The 13,361-nt window shown below is 42.1% G+C and overlaps 1 protein-coding gene across 2 annotated transcripts; it reads left to right on the forward strand.

The window, feature by feature from the left end:
• Positions 1 to 6,569: 6,569 nt before the first annotated feature.
• LOC128734816 (nascent polypeptide-associated complex subunit alpha) lies at positions 6,570 to 8,845 on the forward strand. Of its 2 annotated transcripts, none has more exons than XM_053829178.1 (3): positions 6,570 to 6,629; positions 7,024 to 7,224; positions 7,978 to 8,845. In XM_053829178.1, exons 2-3 carry the CDS (start codon positions 7,068 to 7,070, stop codon positions 8,484 to 8,486), a joined length of 666 nt encoding a protein of 221 aa, XP_053685153.1. In that variant the 5' UTR covers positions 6,570 to 6,629; positions 7,024 to 7,067; the 3' UTR covers positions 8,487 to 8,845. The 2 variants fall into 2 exon arrangements, with proteins under 2 accessions (XP_053685153.1, XP_053685154.1); XM_053829179.1 differs by lacking the exon at positions 6,570 to 6,629 and adding an exon at positions 6,703 to 6,786.
• The last annotated feature ends 4,516 nt before the right edge of the window (positions 8,846 to 13,361 follow it).

The following is a 13,361-nucleotide window of genomic DNA, read 5'->3' on the forward strand; positions in this document are numbered from 1 at the left end:
TATCTGCATGGGTCGTTATCACTGTTTTTGAAAGAAATAAAATTTGCTGGTTTGCTCATTGAAACCATATTTCATTTGTTTCATTTGTTCTACTGGATGAAGACATATTAACCCTCACCAAATTCAAATTTTGTGAGAGCATTAAGACTCGTGGCTTAAGACTACGCGACAAAAAACATTGTTCTAGAACTAAAGCAATGAGTTATCTAGGAAAATTAAAAAGATTATGGGAATCTCACTATTACCACCAGGGAAATCTTGGAAGTTCTTATGAGCACGCACTAACCTTGAAGGTTTAACGGTGGGCTGTACGTCGATGTATAACAGCAGGATGGGTCGTTAGATAAGACATTCCGCTTTCGGAACCTGACCTTCTGCTTATCTTCGAAAAATTTTGCGCCAGCTATTAGAGTAACAAAACAATTGCAGGGCCAGTCCTACGATCCTATTGACTCTAACAGCGTTTCCGTCTCCTTCTTCATACGACATTCTACTTATTTTCTTGCAAAAAATAAACGGATGCATAATGTCCGAGCTGGACAATTTTAAAGTCAGCTTTATTTTGAGACACATTTGGCAGCATGTCAGGGTAGTGTTCGTCACTAAGGCGCTAAGGCATTTAATAAAACCAAATCACGCCTAAGGTTTTGAAACACACACACTCTCAGAACTTCCCTCTTCACAACTGTACGTTGTACAACTGTTATCGTTCCAAATGCAAGAGAATTGTACCTCTTTACCTATTTGAACTTTCCTCCCCTTTATAAGAGACCGTCTCCCCCTTTTGTCAACCGCCCTGAGCTGATTATTTTAAGCCAAAAACACGTGTATCAAGTTTGATGAAGAGCCGTCCTGGCGTTCCGGAGTTATAGCCAAGTCAGCTCCCCCTTCTGTCACGTAGCCAATTATGCATCTGTTTGCTCCTCTAAAAATCCCTATAACGGAAGTGGAACAAAACTTTTTTCTCATTTTCGGTAGCGGGCCATAGTAGGGCAACCTACCTAAAACCACCTTACTACAAATATTCAAGCTAATATGGATCGGTGTCGTTTGCTCTATCTTTTGTATTTCACAACTGATTGAACCATCCCTCCCTGGAACTGCAGATCGCTAAGTTTCGCAAGTGACGACCGGGTGACCGGGTGTTCCTCAAACTCGTAGGTCTACAGGAGATCTGTCGCAAAGGAGAGAAGGTTTGAAAGATCCACGGTGGAAAGGCCTAGTTTTACTAGAGCGTTGAACCCAGGTTGACCACGTTCTTATAGAAAGCCGATTCTTCTCTACCCAACAAACATTTTTGTTGAATAGTAGCTTTTTCAACCGTTGTATAGGTAATTACCGAGTAGCAAACGCTTGATAAGCTGTTATGCAACAAAAATGTCCGTTGAGCAATAACACGAATACCGTGGACCCCCGTTCGTTTGACCATTTTTAATCTGAACACTTTTTAATTTGAACCCCGTTGGTTTGCACGACGTGCAAATTAAAAATGGTTCAAATGTCATTCTCAACATGACATCATTTGTTTATGCAGACAATGCACAGAAATACGATTCGTTTGTACTGACCTAGCGTGTTTAATCGGTTTCACATTTCGTTTTCCTAACGATTAAGAGAGAAATCCGATCGGAAAATGCAATATTCGCACTTGCAACTGCCAACTAAAACAAACCACCAAAACAATAACAAAGAGCAGGGCGGCCAGTTCACACAGGTTTCAGCATATTTCGGGTTACCAGTTGTTCAAATTAAAAAGTAACCCCGTTAGTTTGCATGAGGAATCGTTCAAACGAACGGGGGTCCACTGTATACGTTCCCTACGGGGTGTGGATATTAACTCTGACTATTACCTAGTAGCAGTATACTATTACTTACTGTACTCGAGTCACCTGCGAGATGTGTGTATATCTTATGTGTATCTCTAATGTGGTGGCTATCGAGAGAGAGAGTGAGAGAGAGAGAGAGAGAGAGAGAGAGAGAGAGAGAGAGAGAGAAAGAGAGAGCTTGACAGCCGAGCAGAGAATCGGCAGTTTACGGACAAACACGCGAGGGACCAGATCGGTACACTTACTTCAGTGGATTGCCGTTCTAAGACAAGGCATGTTGAACAAGGTTTCTCTGGTTAACTCGGTTGTGGCCTACCGCTGCTCAATTCCTCGGACACCGAATACTCTCCGCAGGATGTCGGTGGAGCCGGGTCTAATCTTCTTGCTCGATACGCTCCTGGTCGTCTTGCTCCGTTTACCGGATTTGAGACAACCACCACCTTTTCAGGGTAGTTGTCCGGCATTCTTGCAACATGCCCTGCACGTTCTATCCGTCCTGCTTTAGCCCCCGTTGGATACCGCCGGGGCCATAGCCAAGCCGGTTCGCCATAGAGCTGTGCGAGTTCATGGTTTATCGTTCGCCTTCTCCGCCGCCTGTTCTCCTGAACGCCGCCGTAGATCGATCTTATCACTCGACTTTCGAAAACTCCGAGCGCTCACAGGTTCTCCCCAAGTAACAACGGTAGCTGAATTGCAAGAGCAATGGCTGTTTACGGGTTGGTTTAAGGCGATCAAAGCTGCATAAAGTAAGCGCTCAAATGGTGTTTAAATAAGCGATGTGTAAGCTACTTTAAGTTTTTCAAATCAGTTCTCTCCCAAAAGCTGATAAAAAGCTTAATAGCGGATTTTTTTTGGTAAACAATCTGCTTCTTAACAGCCATAAACATCAAACCGTTTTACGGCTGCTTAAAGGTGTTAAAATGTAGAGTGGAAGCTTTCATTAGGCTCACAGCTTTCAAACTGCTTTAAGTCTGCTTAAGGGTGTAAAAGTGGCTTAACAAACTTCTACCAAGTTTCTTTCGGCTCACAGCACACATACTGTCAGATCATAGAATTTCGCAATTCGGCTGACAGCAAAAGTTTGTCAGTTATCGACATTATCGACTGCTTCACGCTAGGCGAGCTAGGCTTCAGGTGTAAAGATATTCTCACTGTCTGTTCTGCAGATGCAAATGGGGCGGATCATACGGTGAGTGCTTATGGATCAAAAGATGGCGGGTTCGATTCCCGGAAAAAAGACATGCATTTTTAATTAGCTAGCTTACTTACTTGTACGAATTAAAGTTATCCGGAACTAAAAATATCGCGTTGACGGCGAAATAAAAATGACACGTTCCATTTTTTTAAATTTAAAAATAGATTTTTTTTGGCTGCATAAAGGTTGATGAAGCGTTGATTAAGCGACTGGAAAAGTAGATTGCTAAACTATTTCTCGTTCTAAAAATAGAATTGACAGCATGGCGTAAATTGGCTATTTAAAAGTGCAAAAAAGTTTCTATTAAGCTTCATTGCAGCTTCGAAAGCAGCTATTAATTAGCCTGAAGCTTGATAAAATCACCAGATTTAGATGTTTAAGAGCTGAAAAAAGGTTTTCATTTCTAAACCTAAACTATAGATCAGCCACAGGTTGAATAAAATCAGCTATAAAAGCGTTTGATCAGCCTGAAATTGTTACTTGGGTCCTCGAGCATTGTCCACGATTCATGCCCGCATTAACGCGATTACTAGATGAGGCACTGCCTTTTTTCGAGAAGTAAGTGCTTCTAACCTTGAAGACGGTTGGGGCAGAATACGCTCGGCCATCGGAGCCCCGGAAAATACAAAATGATTGGTTTGATGGGCAATGCCAATAAGCGGTGGAGAGCCCCCTTGTTACGCCGGCTGTCATCAATAGCACAAGGGTTCGTAGCGAACAACGGGATGGCAAGGTTGTCATCTACCATATATTTGATGCGTAACCCACATTACTGGCACCCCAAGTAATAACGGTAGCTGAATTGCAAGAGCAATGACTGTTTACGGGTTGGTTTGAGGCGATCAAAGCTGCATAAAGTAACCACTTAAATGGTGTTTGAATAAGCGATGTTTAAGCTACTTTAAGTTTTTCAAACCAGTTCTCTCTCAAGAGACGATAAACAAGCTTAATAGCGGATTTTTCTGCTAAACAATCTGCTTCTAAACAGCCATAAACATCAAACCGTTTTACTGCTGCATAAAGGTGTTAAAATGTAGAGTGGAAGCTTTCATTAGGCTCACATCTATAAGCTACTTTAAGGCTGCTTAAGGGTGTAAAAGTGGCTTTACAAACTTCTATCAAGTTTTCTTTCGGCTCACAGCACACATACTGTCAGATCATGGAATTTCGCAACTCGGCTGACAGCAAAAGTTTGTCAGTTATCGACATTATCGACTGCTTCACGCTAGGCTTCAGGTGTAAAGATATTCTCACTGTCTGTTCTGCAGATGTAAATGGGGCGGATCATACGGTAAGTGCGTATGGATCAAAAGATGGCGGGTTCAATTCCCAAAGACATGCATTTTTAATTAGCCTAGCTTATTGAGACGAATTATAGTTATTCGAAATTAAAAATATCGCGTTCGAAACATGTTTGTTTACAGCAAAATAAAATAAAGGCCGCGTTTCATTTTTTAAATTTAAAGATAGATTTTTTTGGCTGCATAAAGGTTGATGAAGCGTTGATTAAGCGACTGGAAAAGCAGATTGCAAAACTATTTCTCGTTCTAAAAATAGAATTGACAGCATTGGCTATTGGCACAAATTGGCTATTTAAAAGCGCAAAAAAGTTTCTATTAAGCTTCATTGCAGCTTCGAATTTCAGGCTGATCAAACGCTTTTATAGCTGATTTTATTCAACCTGTGACTGATCTATGATATAGGTTTAGAAATAAAAACCTTTTTTCAGCTCTTAAACATCTAAATCTGGTGATTTTATCAAGCTTCAGGCTAATGAATAGCTGCTTTCGAAGCTGCAATGAAGCATAATAGAAACTTTTTTGCGCTTTTAAATAGCCAATTTGTGCCAATAGCCAATGCTGTCAATTCTATTTTTAGAACGAGAAATAGTTTTGCAAACTGCTTTTCCAGTCGCTTAATCAACGCTTCATCAACCTTTATGCAGCCAAAAAAATCTATTTTTGAATTTAAAAAAATGGAACGCGGGCTTTTTTATTGTGCTGTGGAACATATTTCGAATAAATTTAATTCGTATGTATAATTAAAAGAGCTAGCTAATTAAAAACCGCATGTCTCTTTTCCCGGGAATTGAACCCGCCATCTTTTGATCCATAAGCACTCATCATATGATCCGCCCCATTTGTATCTGCAGAACAGACAGTGAGAATATCTTTACACCTGAAGCCTAGCCCGCCTAGCGTGAAACAGTCGATAATGTCGATAACTGACAAACTTTTGCTATCAGCCGAATTGCGAAATTCTATGATCTGACAGTATGTGTGCTGTGAGCCGAAAGAAAACTTGGTAGAAGTTTGTAAAGCCACTTTAACACCCCCAAGCAACCTTAAAGTAGTTTGAAAGCTGTGAGCCTAATGAAAGCTTTCACTCTATACTTTAACACCTTCAAGCAGCCGTAAAACGGTTTGATGTTTATGGCTGTTTAGAAGCAGATTTTTTAGAAGAAAAGTCCGTTATTAACCCCTCTAAGGTCTACATCGTTTTTAGCACCGAAAAATTCACTAAAATGGCCATAACTTTTTTATCTTTCAATATTTTTTCACCAAATTTTCATAATATCTGTAGATAATGGCCATATGTCATCTGGTCCCGGAGTTATTTCGGAGTTTCTTGGGGGACCGAGACATGGCTTTTTTAGATAAAGTTGCCAAATATTTAAAATTTGTTTGAAATCTGTTGGTTTTTGTAAACATATCATCGACTGTGGAGATATTAGTTACTTTGCCGCAGTTATGAGCCATGGTGCGCGCCATCCAGATCCGGGGGGACACTATAAATCCGGAACCGGTTCCCATAAAGGGACATTTCAGCATCAGTAAAGTATGTCATGTCGCATATCAAAAAACATCAGCACTCGATAAAATAGCGATTGGCTATCATCTCATGTCTCGCAGAGGCCAAATAGCCGATTCCAGGTCCCGGACAAGTTCCTCCGAAATCCGTTCCGTGCTTGAATCAGAAAAGAAACCCTCCTCGGGCCCGGAACCGGTCGTACGGCCTCTGAGCGACATGAGATGATCTCCAATCGCTATTTTGTCGAATGCTCATGTTTTTTGCTATGCGACATAACATACTTTACTGATGCTGAAATGTCCCTTTATGGGAACCGGTTCCGGATTTATAATGTTGAAAGATAAAAAAAACTTATGGCCATTTTAGTGAATTTTTCGGTGCTAAAAACGATGTAGACCTTAGAGGGGTTAAGCTTGTTTATCAGCTTTTGGGAGAGAACTGGTTTGAAAAACTTAAAGTAGCTTAAACATCGCTTATTTAAACACCATTTGATTGCTTATCTTATGCAGCTTTGATCGCCTTAAGCCAACCCGTAAACAGCCATTGCTCTTGCAATTCAGCTACCGTTGTTACTTGGGAAAGAACTATAAATGTTATTCAGTGTATCAAACAGAAGTGTTAGGCGCTATGCAGAGATGGCGCCAGTCAACTTCCTTTCGGCGCTGTCAACGATGACAGTTCAACTGTCAGAATTCTTGTTTACTACTGGATCTAGATAAGTTTGCTCGTTCTCTGTTTCCGGCATTTTGTGCTATAGTTCGTACCGCATTTCGTTCTATCAGCTTTGTAAAAGTGGTGTAAGTCGTTTAATATCCGTTGTGATGGATATATTCTTTGCTTCCAGCTTTCAGTGGGTAGTGTGTGTCGAGAAGAACCATTTGAGCTTAATTTCGCAGTTTCATTAGTGGAGAAAAAGCATTTTATCGGACGGACAACAATCGCGATCGATGTGTTGTATGTGAACAAGGCCTATTTTATAAATAGAATGTTCTATTGAGGTTATATATTGAAAGTTAAAGTTATTTTGGCCAAATATCGTCCTTTTTGAGTTGGCTCAAACGTTCCAAACATTTTTGATTCTTTTGCTACTAGAAGCTTCTGCCTGGCTCTGACTCACCACACCCAATCGAACAAAATTTTGTTTACCAGCTGCGAGTGTAAAGGCCTAATTCCGTCTTTCTTCATATTCAGGAACTTGATCCCGCTTTGACAGCAAGAAAAGCAGCCACAACAAAATGCCTGAGTTGACTGAAATCACCGAAAGTACCGCTGCGTCGCTCGCAGGTGCTTCTGCACTCCCTAGCACCTCCGCCGACAACACAGAGGCAAAGCTAGAGGATGCCCCCAGCGATACCGAGTCCGAAGACACCATCCCAGAGCTGGAAGATGCAGGTAAGTCACAGTGCAAAGTTGTTAATTGCCGTCGAGAAAAGAAGCGCGCCAATTTTAGTTATTTCGAATTAATTGCATCAGCGGGGAAGTGCTGGAAAATAAACCGGTTCAAGTGTCTCGACTCGATTGTTTTTAACTTGTTTCAATCGTCGCTAGTCACGTGTAAAATCGTGCGTCGTTTTTGATTTGAAGCAATTGTGAAACAGCTAAACCGCTTTGAGCCATGCAATCTGTGTCAATGAATCTCCAATCGTAGTGTTGTTATGGAGTCGACCTTGAATATTGCAATGCGCATAATAAACCTTTAGATAGCCTTTATAAATCGTTAATGTTTTATGTTATATAAGTCTAGTCATTTATGTTGCTTTGTACGTTCATTATCAGCCACCGAAATTATCAATAGATCAATTAACTCACTTTGCCATTAACGTTTATAAACTATGGATAATGAAACCGGTTAGGTTAAATTTTTGATGGGCAGAATTCTAGCTAAGTTATTATTGGATTGTTTTTATCTTATTTCAAAAATAACTGCTATTTGCATATTTAGTTGAAAGTAAAATCAAAATTCCGAAAGAAAATAAAAAAGTCACTTGCATGTTAGATCTCTCCTTTACTCGATAGTACAAGATTTAATACATTGAAATTCGATTCATTTATCGGCGTTGAAGAAATAGTTTATCGAATAGCAAAATGCGACTACCAAGTCTAATTTTTCAAACGTAGAAAATTCTAATGTAATTCACTTTCTAGGAACTGCTTCCGCGCAACTGTCCTCTGGTGGCATGCCCGATCTGGTTTCCAAGGCTAAACAGTCTCGTGGTGAGAAGAAAGCTCGCAAAATCATGTCCAAGCTGGGCTTGAAGCCAGTGCAAGGCGTCAACCGGGTAACGATTCGCAAATCAAAGAACATCCTCTTCGTGATAAACAACCCGGACGTGTACAAGAACCCGCACAGCGATACCTACATCATTTTCGGCGAAGCAAAAATTGAAGATCTCTCCCAACAAGCACAGGTGGCCGCTGCCGAGAAGTTCAAGGCACCGGAAGCGACACCGGTGGCAGGAGATGCTGCTGGCGCTACCACCTCCGTTGCACCGATTGCCGAAGAGGATGAGGAAGAGGTAGACGATACCGGTCTGGACGACAAGGATATTGAGCTGGTCATGCAGAACGCCAATGTACCCCGCGCCAGAGCAACGCGAGCGCTTAAAGATAACAACAAGGATGTCGTCAATGCAATTATGGAGCTGACAATGTAAGGCTCCGCAGCGGCTCTGGTAGTCGATGTTGTCGTGCTTTGATCAGTGATCCTTGTTCCCCTCCCCTTTTACTTTCACTCAAATATTCTAGTTACAATATACCAACACACAGTTAGACGCGAGATAAGTTTTGTGAGTAATGCGTAGTGCTGCACGGAAGTTATGTCGAGTCGTCTCAGTTGCAAACGGCAAGTTTGCAACATTCTTCGGGATATTTAATAATCGAAAAAATAAGCTTTAGCTTGAATATTTGTCGCTATTCTTACTCGAACAAAACACAGCACCCCTGCTAAGTCTCTTTCATTGATATCAGTAGGAAGGAAAACTACCTTAAAAAACAATAAAAAGCGAAAATTGGAGAGTGTATTTATGTCATGTCGTGCAAGTTATTGTAAATATCCGAATACAACCATTTGAATTCAATCTTCCACAAAGCAGTTCTCAGTTTTGGTGACCAACGGTTTATTGATATTCCAAAAAATTGGTATGACATTGAATATTTTCACATCAGTTAACTACAAATTCGTGGTTCATCCTCCGCCTTCATAATACTCCGTTCTCTTGTAGTATGCCTCCGAAGATCGTTCTTAGTACTCATCTTTCGAAGACTCCGAGCACTCGCCATTCCCCTCGAACATGATTGTCCATGTTTCGTGCCAGCAGAGAATAACTGGTTTAATAAGCGTCTTGTACAGGGTACACTTTGTACGGGTACTTAGTCTGCTTGACCGCAATTGCTTGCCAAGCCCATAGAAAGCACGACATTTTCTGATAATACGCCTACAAATTTCACGGATGATATCATTGTCCGCCGTTACCAGTCCGTCGACTACATTAAATTCACGCCGCCGATCATTCTACTACTGCCTTAGTGGCGTCGATCGGCCTTGGTTCCGCTGGCCAGCATATACTTTGTTTTAGACGTATTTACCTTTAACCCAATCTTTTCTGCTTGGTGCTTTTTTAGTCCGGTGTAGTGTTCAGCCACCGCCACAGACGTTCTGCCGATAATATCCATGTCATCTGCAAAGCACTCGTATTGACTAGATTTGTTTAAGGTGATACGGTACTGAATCCCAACATGGCCGAAAAAATGGCGTCCTTGTGAGGATATAGGATATAGGATGTCCGACCATATTGGATTCAGTACCGTTTCACCTTAAGATCATGCCACGCGTGTTGATATCCGCTCAGTTCATAACATCTTGTAGCGTTATGTTGAACAGCAGGCATTAGAGACTATCACCTTGACGAAGCCTTCTGTGTGATTTGAATAAACTTGACAATCCACCCGAAATTCGAACACCAGAACTGTGTACCATCCATCGTAGATGCAATCAGTTTTATGAGCTTCCTGGGGATGCTGTTCTCGTCCGTGATTTTCCATAGCTCTTTTCGATCGATGGTATCATATGTGACTTTGAAGTCAACGAACAAATTGTGCGTAGGAACTCTGTATTTACGGCCCTTTTGGAGGATCTATCGCGGGTTAGCAACATAAGGCTGAAAATCATAAGGCTGAAACACGAAAGGCTGAAATTCGAAAGGCTGAAAACTAAGTAACGCCTACATAAGGCTGAATGGACAAAAGGCTGAAATCTCATAAGGCTGAATGTTCGAAAGGCTGAATAACGAATGGCTGAAACTTTGAATAAACAATATGTATGTAATGCTAAAGGCAGAAATTTCAGAATTTTTCACAATTTTAACTTAAATCGAAGAAAACTTAATTAATTTTTGATAATTTTTTATAAATTATGAAAAATAATTACACTACATTTTATAGTGTCCAACGGGGAAAGCGTATCATTTAAGCTTAACCTGTGCACTGAGAAGGCATTGCATGCTTTTCATCTCGTTTCAATGTGTTCCAGTAAATTTTTACAATGATCCCATGTTTATGTGCCAAACACATTCCTAGATGATTCAGGACGAGACGGCCGCAGGCCGCGAGTGTTCGCCGGCGACCCGCCGTCGGAAGCGCCGGCCACTGCGGGGGGGCAGCCCCCCCGCAGAAACCACCTCTATTTAGGTGCAAGCATTTTCCTAGGTTTACTGACTAGTAGGGGTTATCCCTTAGTTGAGTCCGAACGAGCGGCAGCGAGTAAGGACAGAATATAACGAACACTTGAGCAGGCAGAAAGCCGCGAAAGTTTTATGACATACTCGCCCGTATGAATAAAACAGTTCGGTTTGCTTTGCTTTCCCCTGGCAAACCTTATAGACGAAGTCTTATATTTCTTATTTCGGTTTTCAGCCTTTCGAGATTTCAGCCTTTCGATTTTCAGCCTTTCGTAGGAGACCCTCTATCGCAGTGTAAATATTTGATCCGTGGTAAACCGACCTTCGACGAATTCGCAATTGGTGATTGTCGGTGGGAAATGATTTGGGACAATATTTTGTAGGCGGCTTTGAGAACGGTGCTCGCTCGATAGTTCTCACAGTCCAACGACACGTACGTTCGTTCAGAGTTGGATACCATCTACCACAGCGGAGAGATACGGAAACGAGTAATTGGGCGGTGGCCAATTAATTCTCTGCAGGTTGGGAACCGAGGGCCGGTTCTTCAACATCATCAACGTGCACAGTACTCATCTCAGTACCGATAACGGCAAGGATGAATTCTACGCGCAGTTGGAGAGTGAATATGACCACTGCCCAAGACTTGATACCAAGATCGTCATCGGGCCTAAGGACCCGTACAGAGTAAAAGCGACTGCGACCGGAAACTAAACGCATCCCGCAAATGCTTTGTGCCGCCAACGGACGATCGTGCGGTGATCGATAGAAGAAAGCAGCATTTCGATGAACACGCCAATGGCGCCCAGGCGGAGAGCCATAGCGGCGATGAAAGCGATTTCGACGGTGCAACAAACGGGGAACAGGTGCAGCCCAAACGATTGGCGAAGTTAAGCGAGTTCATCATGCAGCTAAAGAACAATAAATCAGCTGGGAAAGATGGCATCGGAACGGTGCTTATTATAATGGGACCAGAAAAGCTGGCCCAATGTATGCACCGACTAATTGTTAGAATTTGGGATTCGGAAGTTACCCGAGGAGTGGAAAGATGGGGTTATCTGCCCGATCTACAAAAAGGAGATTCGGAATTCGTCTCCACTCAGCTCGATGTTGGACCACTCGTTGCCAATTTGACAGTCCTGTCGGAAGTCGTAAGTCAGTATCGACCTGGTCGAGCTAGCTGGCACGTTGTTCGCTCCTGTTCCAGAGCTCTGGAACTCTGGATTGAAGAGAACTGTTTTTGTCGCACTGTCGTCCTGTATCCTTACGACGTGTCCGGCCCCGCCTAGCATACCGACTTTCGTCGGATGTATGATGGGAATCTCTCCAATTACAACTGCCAAATATCCGCAGCTTCACGGCTTCAAGTTCATAAAGAACTACCGGTCTAATAAGGGATTTACATGCTTCTCTATCGCAGCGTTTCGCAGAGGGCAAAATGCCATTACAAGCAACTCGCCAACTTTAGTCCGAAGTCCACGAACGTTCTGGTAAATTACCAAATCGAATCTGATAGAGCTAAACTTCGAGAGCGTGAGGAAGAGTACAAGGCTGTCCTTACCGCATCATATGATTGCAACTATTTGCAAAAGATTCAGTCTGCCGTAAAACAGGACCCCTCCTGTTTCTGGAATTTTGTTAAGGAACGTAAAACTGGCAACAATATTCCTCCGTCGGTCAACTTCGAAGGAACAACTTCTCACTCGAGCTCAGAATCAGCCAATCTATTCGCTACGTTTTTCGAGAGCGTATTTGGTAAAGCATCACCCGTTCAGCGACATAACTGCTTCGAGCATATACCGTTTCGTGATATTAATCTACCACTAGTGCAGTTTTCTATAGATGAGGTTCGGAAAGCTCTTGAAGATCTCGATTCAACGAAAGGACCCGGAACAGACAGTCTACGGCCAGTGTTTTTAAAAAACTGCACCGTTTCGCTTGCATCGCCGATTGTCGCTGTATTTAACCGCTCAATCAGTAGTAGATCGTTCCCAATTGCATGGAAAGTGGTGTCCATCGTGCCGGTCATTAAGTCTGGAAGTTACAAATCGGTCACAAATTACCGTGACATATCCATACTTTGCAGCCTCAGCAAGGTATTCGAAAAATACTCCATACAACTATATACAGGTCAGTTGCACCGATCATCTCTAACAGCCAGCATGGATTTATAAAGCATCGTTCGACAACATCAAATCTTATGTGCTACGTCATAGCGATGAGCTACAAGCTAAGCAGCAAGTGGATACGATCTATTTTGATTTGCGAAAGCTTTTGATACTGTACCACACAATCTCATTATTGAAAAACTGAACTATATAGGATTTTCCTCATGGTTCACCAAATGACTTTACTCATACTTATTTCGATCGCAAAGCATTCGTTACAGTAAACTCCGTGCGCTCCAGAACATTTGATATATCGTCTGGCATCCCTCAAAGCAGTGTGCTTGGCCCGCTCATCTTTATAATTTATATTATGACCTGGTCGAGCTGCTTTATATTAATGACCTGATCGAGCTGCGTTACTTACTCTAAATTGAGATTCGACGAGCATATAAGTAGAGTCACTGCTAAAGCATACACCGTGCTAGGTTTTATGCGACGCACAGACGTTTATTGCCTCAAGATGATCATACTTCATTACTAGCATACTTCAATGCTTCCCCGGTTTGGGCTCCTGCACACGTAACACAGATCCTTGCGATTGAGCGAATTCAGAAAAAAAAATTCCAGCTACCGTGGAATGATTCAGTCAATCTTCCCAGCTACATAGACCGTTGTCAACTGATTAACCAGGATACACTCGCAGTCCGGTGCGTCAAACAGCAGCGTCTATTTATATTCGACCTTATAA

The sequence above is a fragment of the Sabethes cyaneus genome, chromosome 2 (genome assembly GCF_943734655.1).
Source record: "Sabethes cyaneus chromosome 2, idSabCyanKW18_F2, whole genome shotgun sequence".
Classification (NCBI taxonomy): Eukaryota; Metazoa; Arthropoda; class Insecta; order Diptera; family Culicidae; genus Sabethes; species Sabethes cyaneus.

Excerpts from the sequence above, each read along its gene's own strand:
- LOC128734816 (XM_053829178.1), top strand. The coding sequence starts at position 7,068 with ATGCCTGAGTTGACTGAAATCACCGAAAGTACCGCTGCGTCGCTCGCA. Across the intron at positions 7,225-7,977 it reads CCCAGAGCTGGAAGATGCAG|GAACTGCTTCCGCGCAACTG; the intron begins GTAAGTCACAGT and ends TTCACTTTCTAG.